At 40.2% G+C, this 13,979-nt stretch overlaps 1 protein-coding gene across 2 annotated transcripts in view; it reads right to left on the bottom strand.

Annotated features, from left to right (window-relative positions):
- The window catches only part of LOC105191805 (tachykinin-like peptides receptor 86C), a 55,722-nt gene that overhangs the window by 12,802 nt on the left and 28,941 nt on the right, over nucleotides 1-13,979 (bottom strand). For both annotated transcript variants that reach the window (XM_011155462.3, XM_025296796.1), the window contains exons 3-4: nucleotides 6,078-6,212; nucleotides 3,261-3,341 (exon numbers count right to left, since the gene is read on the bottom strand). In XM_011155462.3, coding sequence (XP_011153764.1) covers nucleotides 3,261-3,341; nucleotides 6,078-6,212 — 216 coding nt within the window. The remainder of the gene's footprint in view (nucleotides 1-3,260; nucleotides 3,342-6,077; nucleotides 6,213-13,979) is intronic.

The following is a 13,979-nucleotide window of genomic DNA, read 5'->3' as shown; positions in this document are numbered from 1 at the left end:
GTTGGAGTCAACACTTAAAGTGTGTTATTTTCCTCATTATAACAGTTATTTTGGGTTAAATGTATAATGTCAATATTTCTAGTATGTGAAGATTGGATTTTTAACACATAGATTATGTCTAACATTTTCATTTCATTAAATCATAGATCATTACTTTTCCCAAATGTTGAAGTAACATTCATTGTATGTCAATTTAACACGAACTGTGATTCATGACGGCATTCAAATGTTAAATTTTTGTGTTAATTTTTTACATATTATGTGTGTTATTTTTTAACATATTTGCTGTATGTTAAATTAATACATAAATAAAAGTGGATGATTTGGGACACATGAAATATGTTAAATTGAACACATCATTTCTTACAGTGTACAGTTTCAGTGAATGTTGATGCAGCACCGGAGAATCCGGTTCGGGTCGAGCAAGGTCGGCTTGAAGTTTACAAACTTCCTGTATACACATGTTCATTTAGCCCTTTGCGACCGGAGGCGGGATATAGTTATCAGAATGATTCGTATTACGGATTCAAAGGATTAATCCACTCATATTCCTGCTTCTTGTTAAGTCGGATTAATCTGAACCTGATTAACCAAACTGTTCCCGTTTTTACTTTAGAATTGTTGCAGCTGAATACGGTCGACTCTGACTTCAAGGCGGTTTGGTAAGTCGCAAAATAAAATAATGAGTACAAAAATCGAGGGTGTTGGATTTTCATGAAATTTTGTTGGAATCAATACGATTTAATTCACGTTTCGCACGTGGACTTTTGTATGTACATGTACGTACAGGCCCCATTAAACGAAATGTATAACCGGACACAATTAGAAGATTGCTTTTTCCGGATTCATGCATCATGTATAGATATTAAAAGAGAAAAAAATTTGAGTTTGTATTAGCCATAGACGTATAATATCTAGACCGCGCGGTCTCAATGACTCCCTTTGTTAGAACGCGTCAGAAATTAGAAAGAAATAGTTGCTAGTACGGATACCATTCTGTCTTTTTCTAAAGACGCGTGGTAGGGTGAAGAAGCCTTTGGTAGGGGACGAAAAAGGAAGGTAGAGGGGAGTAGAACGATACAAATAATCCCCACTCCAACTCTCTTTCTAATATTTGACGACTTTTCGGCCGAATGCGCAATCCAGTTATTACACGTCTATGGTATTAGCCGTCTCTTCCGACGCGGACGTTTGAATTTATGCACAACCATCATTTGACTGTTTATATATTTTTTTCAAATGTATCGTTTGAAATTTGTCGAGTGTGCACTTATTAATTAGGATCACATCTCGGAAACGGAGATGAAATTCGTTAATCTCAACGTCGCGATAAAGCGTCGCGAAACAACTCGACAACGTAATCTCGCGCAACAATTTTGACATGTAGAAGCGAAATTTCGACTCGGCCGCCAACGATATAAAAATTCATTACGCGCCGCGAATGTTTTCACAGCGGCGGAATGCCGTGTGGCCGTGTCGCGATAGATATTCAACGTACGCATTTGCAAATTCCGATTTCGTCTTTCGTTAATCAAATTCACGGATTCTATATCGCGATAAATGAAAACTTCGCGAAAGTCGTGATGAAATACATTCGCTGGAGCGTCGTTAAAGCATGAATATTAATCGCGTCGCGAGTGCAATGAAGTGAAGTGAGAACACGTGAAGCAGCTGGACACCATCAACTTTCTGATGCGGAGCCATGCAGCCCAGGATGCTTCGTCGACTTTGCCACACGTGGATGACCGGATTTGAACATCGAATGAATTTCAATGAGATATGGTGAGTATTGAATTTAATCGTTGACACTTGAAGTAAAACGTGATGCAATGCATGCGTACTATAAATCGTATTGACTTCCAATGAAAAAAAAGAAACTTGTAAAACTGTAAATATTCAGACAGTTTAACGTCCGTGTTAGAATATAGTCAAAGATCGTGAAAATGCCGAGGTTGCAATTTTACAGCAAAAAGAAGTTTGTATATAATATTGTACATTTTACATTGCTTATATTATTTCTCTATCTCGCGCTCTGGTGTTTCCTACATATTTGTTGTTATCTCCGTGACGCCGCACATACATAGATGTGCGCACCATTCTACATTTTATCTTATAAAGAAGCAAACCTCGGATTTAGTCCTGTCATCCAAATTTATCTCGTCTTGTTTACTGTTCACGCGCAAAAGAAAAGCTCGAACGTATTTAATATTGAACTTTGTGCTCTACGTCCGTTCTTTCTCCCTGAGCTTTTCTCTCCCTGTCGGGAACGATATAATGCGCGCTTTAAATCGATTTTGTTCAGTTTCTGAAACAATGCGAAACAATGGGTGATTTATCTCTAGTAGCGGTTTAACTCTTTCAATCTTAAAATGTTATTTATACAGTGAGAGATCCGAATGTTTGTATGATTATATAGGCAGGATTTACGTCGTGCTTTTTCTCCCGGAAGTCATTTTTTAATCGGACATCGGACAATTCCAAAACTTTGTAAAATCACCGCGGCCTAATGCCGCAAACGTTATTCAAAGCCGTACGTTAATTTATTCACATCGTCGTTATTATTAACGCTCCTTTGTCATTCCGAACGTCTCATCTCAAACGAGAATGAGTTATGGCTAAGGATATGATTAAACTTTTAATTGCTAATGACTTCTAACTGACACAAACCGAAGTTTGTTTCAAGTGCCCGGAAACAATGGATTAAAGACGCTCTAATTGAGTCGAACTACTCTTATCATTTCTCGGTGATATGTTACATTAGATGTCGTGACAATTTCCTGCCCCCTCTTCTTAGGACGATCATCGATTCGACCACTTTCGTATTTCTAATGGCAAGTCACAAATGGGATACGCAGTTAGCTTCGGAATTTCTTTTCGCACGCGATTTCACGTGCCGCGCACTTCGTCGTTAAGTTCGCATCAGACTGCAATTTACGACGGAATTCTATTTCTACTAAAAACTCGTGCAAAGAACCCGAATCACGCTCACAGTTGTGCGTCTGCCACGTACTTCAGCCGTACAGTAAATTCTCAAGCACGCATTTATTTCTATTATGCATTTTATTATTACACATAATCACGAGCGGAATGCGCTGTCCTTTGAATATTTCTCTGTCTGCTAATTGTAAACCGTTCAAAGCGACCTTTAAAGAGAGCGCCTGCGACGCGAGTTCCCGCATACTTCCGCAGTCGCAAATGCCGAACGTGCGCGGGTATTACTTAGAAGAAAGCTTTTCGGTAGAATGCAAGCAACTACTTACGTATATTCCGTTTTGCTATGCAAATAACCGCCGTCAGGCCATAACAAGTAACAGGAGACTCTGCTTGTACCGTTGGAATACCTGTAATCGGCTGTGCATTAGTTCGTTTTCTCTCTCTGTCTGTTTCTTCTAGCTTCTCCTGTTTCCTTTTTTTTTTACCGTTTTACCGGTTTGTGTAACTCAAAGTGAATAACGAATCGCCGTGAGCGTAATGAATATTATCCACATGACAGAGGAAAATCAACTAAGCTTATCAAAGCCATTATCGAAATATTTGCATCTTTAAATATCAATCAATGAGGAGGTTCCTCGAATTATCTCGGAGGTTTCTTAGATCCGTTATCGTAAAATGTGCCTTCCGTTATCGTAAAATGTGAAGAAGCGAAAGAAACCGAGAAAGAGAGAGAGAGAGAGAGGAGAGGGAGAGAGAGAGAGAGAGAGAGAGAGAAATCGCATTCAACGATCGTATCCGGAGGGTAAGAAAAAAGCAATCTGAAGGTGGAAACTATCCGTACGGAACATTAACTGCGCGAGAAACATACGAGGCGGATCGGCCATGAGAAACACTCTCGCTAGTATGAATCTTACGTTCCACCGGGATCTAATAAGAAGGAAATGCGAAATCCTTTTCTAAAGAAGTAATATAAAGAAGGAGAAGAACGTCGGTCGCATGCTCTCATATCGCGTTTCCACTAGAAATTTCCATTCTAAATGCTATTCCCCGGAGAATCCGCCACACTTGTCCTCAAATTAGGTACGCGCGAATTTATGTCCGCGCGCTATGCGTACACAAGTGAAATGATATTGCGCATCTCGGTTAACAATTTTAGTGATGCGCGGGTAGATGCTATGCATTATTTATCATACCCCGAGATGTGACTTCTCATTTATTGAACCCCATCAGAAATTATTTGCAAAAACGTAGAGTCGACATTTTCTTCTTGGAAGTACACTGACGCGCGCGGGACTTTGGAAAAATGTAGAGTCATTTTTAAAGGATAGGAATATCTTTGGGGAGCGGTCAAGCGGACACAGAATGGACAGAGAAATCCTCAGAACTGAATTTTCTTCTCTAAAAACTTCTAGCAGCGAAGATTACATTTTTACCTCGAGAAATAAAACGAACGCGTCGGCTAGAAAGTTCTTACTTTATATAAGAGCTACATGTGCTTCTTCCTTGTCCTCCTCCTCTTTCTTTAATATTGTCTTGGAGTGATTAATATAAATTGTAAAGATAAACAAACGCAGTAGGTCAAAGGAGTGAGCGAAGGGAAAAATTCATAGGAGAGAGGAAGGTCAGCAGTGACGATAAGAAATTCGCGATGGCGTTGCATCTGACCGCAAGCGAGCCAGCAGCTGACGTACATAGAGGTAGATATTCCGCGCGAATAATTTCACAATGCTCCATATCGAAATAAGGGGAAATCACGCTTTCAGCTCGAATAAACAAGTGAGATAATCAACAGTTTTTTGAATTCACTCTATCAAATAATCGCCTCTTTTCTCTTAATTTTAAACTCGCTCGCGTTTGTAATTAATATAATTCTGATTTGGGAGAATAACGCTTGCTTTGTCGGCCCAGCTTATTTAATTAACGTGACGAGTCACAAAGCGAGAGTGCGCTTCGATCATCGTGTCTCTATGTACTAATAGTTCATATATCGACACACCGGAGCACATTAAATATTCAATAATAGAGTCTGCGGACGCACGGTGGCGCATAATCCTGCATGAAATGTCTCGTGAAGATGAGACCTCTCGCAGACCTATACAGACACTATGAAAATTGATAGAGACGACATTACATGCGGGCAGATATGTACAAGCCGCGCACTGTAAACCGCCTGTAATCGAGCCCGCGGCCGGGTAAAAGGAGGCTGAAGCCGGAAAGGGATCAAAGCTACGTTTCGAATTACGTTACAAATAACGCGTGTTAACGTGCCACGCCGCGAAATGCACCTTGCGAAATGTAAAAGATGCTCCCCTCGCAAAAACGTGAACCTCTCGCGAGCGTCTGTTTGCCGATCGCCGACGACGGACGTACTGTACTTTGCGCGTTATATGTATATCAAATTGAAAATATTTGGAACTGGGTTACGGACCACCAAGAGTTTCCTCACCAAGTGAAGGGGCGTTATCGAAGGGGCGTTGGTCTCGCAGGAAAATAAGAAACTCCATAGCGCCCGAAGAGACGTACTATTTCGCGAGGAAAGTATCTCGGGGAGAATGAAATGCAAGCATCATTGCATCACGACTACTTAGCGGAGCGATTTTTTTTTAGTTCTTCTCCCTTCTGTTTCGAGTATGACGCGGTGTGTCCTTTCCTCAATCGACCACGTCAACTGGCAAATGTCGTGTTTTCCCTTTTTTCACGGAAATTACGCGGCGTAAATGATTTGGTATGCTCTATGGTATGCGATGCGTTCCTCGTAAACGTGACCGGAATCCCCACATTCACAACATGATACGTTTCTGCTATCATTGGACGTGCTTCAAACAGAAATACGTTCTTCAAAGGATTCTCGGGCGATCTATGTTATGTTGTAGGAAATAACGCGAGGATGCGAAAACGTACGAAAGGGGGCGGTACTATTATCGAAACATGCTTTACCGTCGGGAGGAATAACGGGATTGTGTTGTCTCGCTAGCTTCCGCTTTATATTTATACTTCTCCCTCTCGGCTTAAAAAAATATGAACCTTTAGAACTGCGCGATTGTAAAATAATACACAGGAGAGCAACGAGTTCACACACCGGAGTTGACTCGCCGCGACTGTCGACATAAATTAAATCTGTTTTTAGCAGCGATTATACTTACCTGCGTGACGTCGTTGTAGAATATAAAAGACACGGGATCGCCAGCGCGGACGAGATGCCCCAAATGAAAATTAGAGTAATTATCGTTCTTTTGCGGGACATTCGGTGCTTGAGGGGATGCATAATGGCCATGTATCTGTAACAGAATAATAACCGATCGTTACTTGATATTCCGCCTCGCCGGAGTCGAGCGAATCAGGTTGAAACCTGCGCCGATCGATCGGCGTTCGGTCGAGCTCGACACGACTTTTCGATTTTAAAGTTTGCATTAGAACCTCGGGCGATTCCATCTGTCTCTGCCAAACGTTGTTTCGCAGAGAATTCAAGAACATTTTCGATTCCCTCGTAGAGATACTTATCTTCGCGGAATAATCCGCTTCATTCTTTCATTCAGCATCCGCTGTTTCCGAGTATCCGCCACAAGAACGATTTTTGTGGAACGATACGTATAATTTGCATAATAGCTGCTTCGTATAATGCAATAATCCAGAGTGCTACTGTGTAAATCAATTGTGCGCCAGTAAATCGCAGTTGCGTGTGGCGAAAATGTAAATTGCCTCTGCAAATTACAACGTTATTTTCAATTCGCGGTGTACCATCGATGGGTGCATGCGTGTATCAATGTGTGCGTTAAACGTAACATATTTTGCTTCATAAATCGTGATTATTAACTAAACAACCGTCCTACACACGCATAATGCAATAACACGGTACACACATTCGTACCGTACGAATATCATCGCGACAGACACCACGCGGTGGAATATGAGTCGCGTATGGGACAAGGCAAATAAGGCAAATAAAAAGAAGTGTCCATAAATTTCGAGGGTGACACGTGACGCAAGGGGTCAGAATAAAATTTCGCGCGAGTGCGCGCACGCGGGAGAATACAATCTTATTCGAAATTATCTCACGTCTTCGGGCGTCCAGGTGCGTGCAAGAAACGAGCATAACAGCCACGTAATGCGATATTAAAGCTAATTGGAATTGTCATGCAAGTGGTGGGATACATAGTAGATCCAGAAATTATTGTGTGCATCCTGCAAACATTTGCCAGATTACAAACATGGCTCTTCGCCCCGACCAATTAGCATTATTACTCTCATGATTCGTCACGCACGCACGCACTCAGCAAGGACAGTTCAGAGATAGTCTCGTGAGACAGTAATTGTAGTAATTGTTGAATCTTTATCGCAGGGCTCGCGAACTTGACACCGTGTCATTAATGGCGTGTAATATTTATCGTGACCACACGTTTAAACACGACGAATGAAATAACGAAGTAACGAGTCTCTGGAAGGGTATTGATTTTATTGCGCGCATTCGATGATAAAGAAATTGAGAACCGGCCAGCAAATCTTTTTCGTAAAATCGAAGAAACGATGAAAGCATGATTCATTTTCACGGTTTCGTGTTGAGCTCGTGCTCCGTCGCCATTTGGTACCTAACGCGATTTTTAACGGACATATATTTCACATGGAATACGCTTTTAACGAAACTCGACGAGCCAATTGGCCGAGTATTAGACCGAAAAAGAACCGTAAAAAACGCTCGGAAGGCAAATCTTTCGTTAGAGTGGCTGACGAATTACGTGTTTCGTAGCAGTGTTTTCTACTGTTCGTCATCGATGTGGTTTTCATGGGACAAGAAATATATTGCGTTTGAAATTCGAAGCTCGTTGGGCGCTACGCCGAATTTTGTAACGAATTTTTCGTCACGGAATTAAATTCGACGATTTTTCTCGCACCTCGCGTTCTTTTCAAGTCGAGGCGAATAGCCAAACAGCTACACAAATCTGAAATAAAATCCCTCAATCGAACAGAGAGAGTGTTTGCCCAATTTGGGCAGACGAGCTATGCGCGTTTTCCGCGCAGGTGCGGACGTAATCATCCATGGGAACGGCGCTATCCGCCGGACCGGTTCACGAGAAAATTTTACTCTCACCCATGATGAAAACCCATAAATGCTGCAAAGTAACGATCCACTATCGAATGGACGAACATGTGTACGTGTGTACATGTGAATGCGTACGTTTGAAAGCAAGGCAGATCGTGTATCTGTCAGTTGCACGGCATTATTAGCTCTCGCATCGTACCTGTCAATCACTGCACACGCTAATAATTAGAGTTCACTGTCCTTTGAAATATTTCCACTTGGGCGTATGCATTCTCTCAGAAAGTGCGGTCTCTCATTGTTTAATGACGCGAAATTGAGCAGCCGCACGACCGAGCAGCAATGAGAGGTCTCTCGCGCGCATTATGTAGTATTCTATTATTGGGTGTACAAATTAGTTCGGTCCGTTTTCAAAAGATGGCTCCGGCTGTTATGAATGGTTCATAGTGACTGCCAATTTTGGCGGTTTCAGAGAGGTTAGACATCTGCCAATAATATTCAGTTTATATCGCTTTGAGTTTCATACAAAAACCTTGCTTTTTACAGTGTTGAAAATGTCGAATTTTGTGTTAACCAAGCAGCATTTGCGGGAGGTTTTAATTTTCTGCTTTAATTGGAAGAAAAGTGCAGCTGAAGCCCATCGAATGCTTATTGAAGTTTATGGTAACGCTGCTCCAACTGATAAATCATGGGATAGGGAATGGTTTCGACGTTTCAAGGATGGAGATTTCAGCGTCGAAGACAAGCCTCGCTCTGGACAGCCAAAAAAATTCGAAAGCAAAGAATTAGAGGCATTACTCGAAGAACATCAGAGTCAAACGCAAGAGGAGCTTGCAGAATCATTGGGAGTGACTCAACAAGCCGTTTCTGTACGATTGAGAGACATGGGAATTATTCAAAAACAAGAAAATTGGGTGCCTTATGAACTGAAACCAAGAGACGTTGAAAGGCGTTCTTCATGACAACGCTCGGCCTCATGTCGCAAAAGTCGTAAAAAAATATTTGGAAACGCTCAAATGGGATGTTTCACCGCACCCGCCGTATTCTCCGGACATTGCTCCTTCTGATTGTTCCGAAGGATGCAGCACGATTTGGCAGGTCACCGGTTCACTTCTTTCGAAAATCAGCAGAAATCGAAAATTGGCTCCAAACTTGGATCGCCTCAAAAGACGAGTCATTTTTTCGAGATGGAATTCGAAAATTGCCTGAGAAATGAGAGAAAGTAGTAGCCAGCGATGGAAAATACTTTAATTGATCTGTTCATTCATTTTGTTTTGAAATAAATACATCTTTTAACACAAAAAAACGGACCGAACTAACTTGTACTTCCAATATTTGCTTCGTTAATAGTGCGATGATTGATGTTGATTAACTGAGGGCGTCGATAAACATCGTCGAACACGCCGTTGTTTCCTCAAGTCGTAAATAATGAAATTCTAATATTGAGTATTTATGTAATCATGAATATATTGCAGTCTATTGTAAATAGTATCAGCCGAAACAGCCACTGAATGTAAAATCGCTGAAGCATACGTGTTACTACCACATTGTTGCCGAGTTTCAACGACGCATCAAAATTCGTACAGCATAGTTAATTAACATCGCGAACTCGTTCCGCCAAATCCACCAAGACGTCAAAAAGATACAAGCGCGAGAGAGAGAAAGCGCATTAATCAATTTATCAATAATTTGTGCCTCGTAATTTGTTTTTCTGGAAATTTAATTATCAGGGGTGCATATATACTTAATTATCAGAATATTAATTATGCATATATTTAATACTGATAATACACGTCGTTATCGTATCGAAAAACCGCGACTGATATTCACAAATCAAACTTTGTCTCCGTTATAGTTAAGTAATACTCTGATGAATTAATGAATATTAATTATTTCCCAATTAACTCCAACTGCTTCTGAATTTCACTCTGCATTATTTAATTAAAGACGACGAAGCGAACAGCGAGGTCGCTTTGATAAGCGCGAATTCCCGCCGCGGTTAGCATCTTTCGTTGGTCGTCCTGCATAAAAATCTGTCACCCGTCGTTGCGTCGCATTGTACGCCAAAACAATGGATGACATGGGCAAAATGGCTGCATTGTTTCCCCCACGAGAGGTTTCACAGATATGCGAATACGGCAAACGTCATGAACTATTTTAGAAACGGAAATTTTAGAAGCGTCGAAGCCGTAATGACATTTCGCATCGCGACAATCTTGCAGCGCGGCGTTCCGCGCGGCAAGAATTAACATTCAGCGAAACAAATTCGCCAACGGCCGTATGAGCTGTCTGTGAGAACGCATTGAGTCATTCGTCGCGGTGGGTTTGTATGCAAAAAGGTCACGTGCTGGCACGTAATTTCAATGTGCACGCTGCGCAAAAGCAAATAATACGTAACGTGACACCTTTGCGCGCGACATTCTCTGCCGATTATTCGTTGAATTTGGTTCTTCTGTCTTTGGCTTTGGTGAGAAACGATCGATCGATCAAGAGAACAGAATTGCGAGTTCGCGACCAAGGACAACATTTCGGGCGAAATCTTCAATCGAGATTTCTGCAAAGTTTCGTGCTTCTCGACGATTCGTATCTCCCCGTGAACATAAAATTATCATCAATTTTCCTCTTCGATCGTGTCATATTGAACTATACGTTTGATACAAGCCACGTGCGGCGTCTATTTACTCGGTGTGATTCAAATTACGTAAGCATCGTGAGTAACCACGTGTCATTTGCCAATTTCCATTTGTTAAATATTAACACAACAGTATACGAGTTCTGGTTAAATATACCCCGCGAATATCTCTCTATATTATAATTCTGATTTCATCTTTCCCTGATTCTCTTTTATGTGATACAAATAATAGCGCCTGCACATCTATCACATCGGAATCAAAAGCCAAAACGCCATCAATCGTTCGATCCATGTGTACGTTTAGAAGTTTGAAAACATTTCAACGAGCGATACGACACGTAAAATATTCAATTTCGTGACCTCAACCCTTCAGTCGTGTAATCGAGTTATTTCATACAACGAGGAAAGTAATGTTAGAGAGTGGGAGAAGGACAGAGCGTAAAGAAGGAAAGAGCGTAATGTGTATCGAGAAATGTCAAATATTGCCGTGGGCCAACAATTTACAGGGATTAAAAGCGACGGTATAAAACGCAAGGGACAAATCCTCCAATGGTAGCTGTTCAACGTCGTCGTCTCCCTGTATCATATATTTGCAATAATTGAATTAGAAATGATATAACTATTCGCGATAATCAAACCCTGGATAACTTTTCACGCGAGTAGGAAGTTGCGAACAATTTCTCGCGCCGGTTTCTTTCACAGCCGTCGGCCGCTGGTCATTCGAATGTCACGGAACGCGACACAGATGCGTTAACCAACGAGAGATAAAAGCTGCAGAGTAATGCTCTGATGAATGTTTAATGGATATCGAGTCTAATTTCTCCGACGCATTCAGCGACTTGGCAGCCATACTCACGTGCAATCTACAAACCACGTGAGGCAGCACGTGAGAAGCATAGCTATATCCCGCCGAACTATTCGAACTTCGATTTCTTTCTTGGGCGATCGTCACATGAAGGACATCGTAACAGGAGAATGCACTGGAAGCTGTTCAATGTTTCGAGACATTTGAGATAATCCATTTTAACGGGACCACGTCCCTCGTTCTCGTTGAGAGGACATTTTCTACGAACCGTTGGAATCCGCCGCTACTCGACGCGTATCGCGGGAAAGAATTATACTTTTATATCCGAACGAACCGACATAGTCCGTTCCTAGGCAATTGTTTTCGGCCCGCGGTGTTGTGTCGAACATGGGGTCAACGTAGCGAATATAAAATCGCGCGTTTTATCCATCCTACTGAGAGAGAGAAAGAGAGAGAAAGAGAGAGAGGAAGAGAGAGGAAGAGAGAGAGAGAGAGAGAGAGAGAGAGAGAGAGAGAGAGAGAGAGAGAAAGAGAGAGACGATTGTTAGTAACAGCCACGGGCAGATGCGATAATTAGCAATTACATAATTCTATCGTAATATTTCGTGTGACGATCTAAAAAGGCATTTAAAATTCGACATTAATCCACGTAAGTTTTTATGTTGGAAATAATGCTATCGACTATTTCGTGAGACGACAAAATTCGAAATATGATAGAACGTCAAGCAAAATCATTAAATTTTTGTAACTTTATCAGGAAAACGGATTGCTGTTTGTATATCGATTGGTTATTAATTGGCTCCACTTTTAATGGGCCGTTAGTAATTGATCGATTATCAATTAAAATATCGTTTGGCGAGATTCAATGGAAGTTTGATGAACTCGACCGTGACAGTTACGGCTTTATGCGTGTAATCATAATTTATGCCATGTTGATATAATATATAAATCGTGATATATATTTGTGCAGAATTATCAATTAATATCGCGAACAGCTGATCCTCAGCTCTTCGCTGTAACGCCACTTAATATTTCGAATATAACGGAGTGACATCGAGATAAAAACAGATATTACCAAGCAAAGTCCGATTGCCAGACGATGTTTGCACACCATTTCTCGCTCAGTCAGCTTCACACAGCGTGAAGTTTATATTTCGCGTTGGATGCTAATCCTTATGTAAATGAAATAAATATCTGGATGAATTGAATAGTCAGTCTACGTGCCGAGGAAGAAGCGAGAATGGTGGAATCGAAAATTTATTTCGCTCAACGTCGGTTTTAAATGCACATCAGAATTTTCAGTAATATTTCTCTATAAGCATTTATTTACGGAAATGTATATTGAAAATAAATCAATTGGATAAATTAGATTCTTTAGAAATCTTATACTTATATTAATGGATGGACTTAGATAGATAAAAACGGATTTAAATTAATGGCGATGGAAATACGTTTTTTCGACGGTCTTCTTCGTCTTTTCTTTCTCTCCCTCTTCTTCTTTTTCTTCAGCGATTACTCTCCCGAAAAGTCGATCCTGATCTTTCTACATCAATTAGCGTTCATTATATCCGCTTCTATATCAATTCCTGTTCGTTAAGTTCCACGTAACTTTACTTCAATTCCCACAGTGCAAAGTTAATTTACCGTTAAATAATTTAAGTATTGAACTTTAAGATTCTTTTCTCGTCGTTAGGTTTTTAGTAATTAGTTGACAACTTTGGTAGCTCGCTGAAATTCACAACACGCACATAATTACTACGTTAAACAGATAGATACTTTATCGCAAACACATGTTTCTGCCTGTTCATGTCGGCCAGCGTTAAATATTTATTATATTCAGTAATAAATCCTCCCTTCGAAACTTTCGCGATTGCAAAAGATCCATCTGTGCAAATGAACAGTCTTTTTAAGCAGTTAGCAAACACAATTTATGATTAATTATAAAATGCAAGTAGTAGCGAAATAAATTATTATGGACGCCTTTATTTTTGTCAGAAATATGTATATATATATATATAAATAAGTATATATTTTATATATATATAACACACACATACACACTTTGTCAATCAATAAATTCAATTTGAGTTTTCTTTAATAAACAAACTATTTTCTATGATGTTGTCAGTACATTGACGAAGAATTATTAACGACATCGATAATAACTTAGTCGATGAATACTTTGTTTCTACTAAATGCAGTAAATTAAATTTAAGTAAAAAATCAAAATAATCTTTTACTAATTAACATGATATTTATTGAAAAGGAAAAATTAAGATATAAAGCAGTAAAATTTAAGGGTGAATTTAATGTTAAATTCGTGAGTTACAACGCCATAAAATATTATATATGCTCGCCAAAGCTAGACATTTAAATCAATTTATTATTGGAAACAATAAATTGCACAATTTGAGGATCTATAAATAATCTGAAGATAAATTCATGAATATTCGCGAATTATAGCGTCATAAAACATGACGGTTAAGTCGCCGTAGTTTATCATCGCTTATTCTCTTACAGTCTCGCGCGTAGACAATTTGACTAAGGAATATCTTTTCGCATCTCAATAAATC

This window comes from Harpegnathos saltator, unplaced genomic scaffold (genome assembly GCF_003227715.2).
Source record: "Harpegnathos saltator strain DR-91 unplaced genomic scaffold, Hsal_v8.6 scaffold16, whole genome shotgun sequence".
In the NCBI taxonomy this organism is placed as follows: Eukaryota; Metazoa; Arthropoda; class Insecta; order Hymenoptera; family Formicidae; genus Harpegnathos; species Harpegnathos saltator.
The sequence above is the reverse complement of the archived record's forward strand: the minus strand, read 5'-3'. Positions and strand labels throughout refer to the sequence as shown.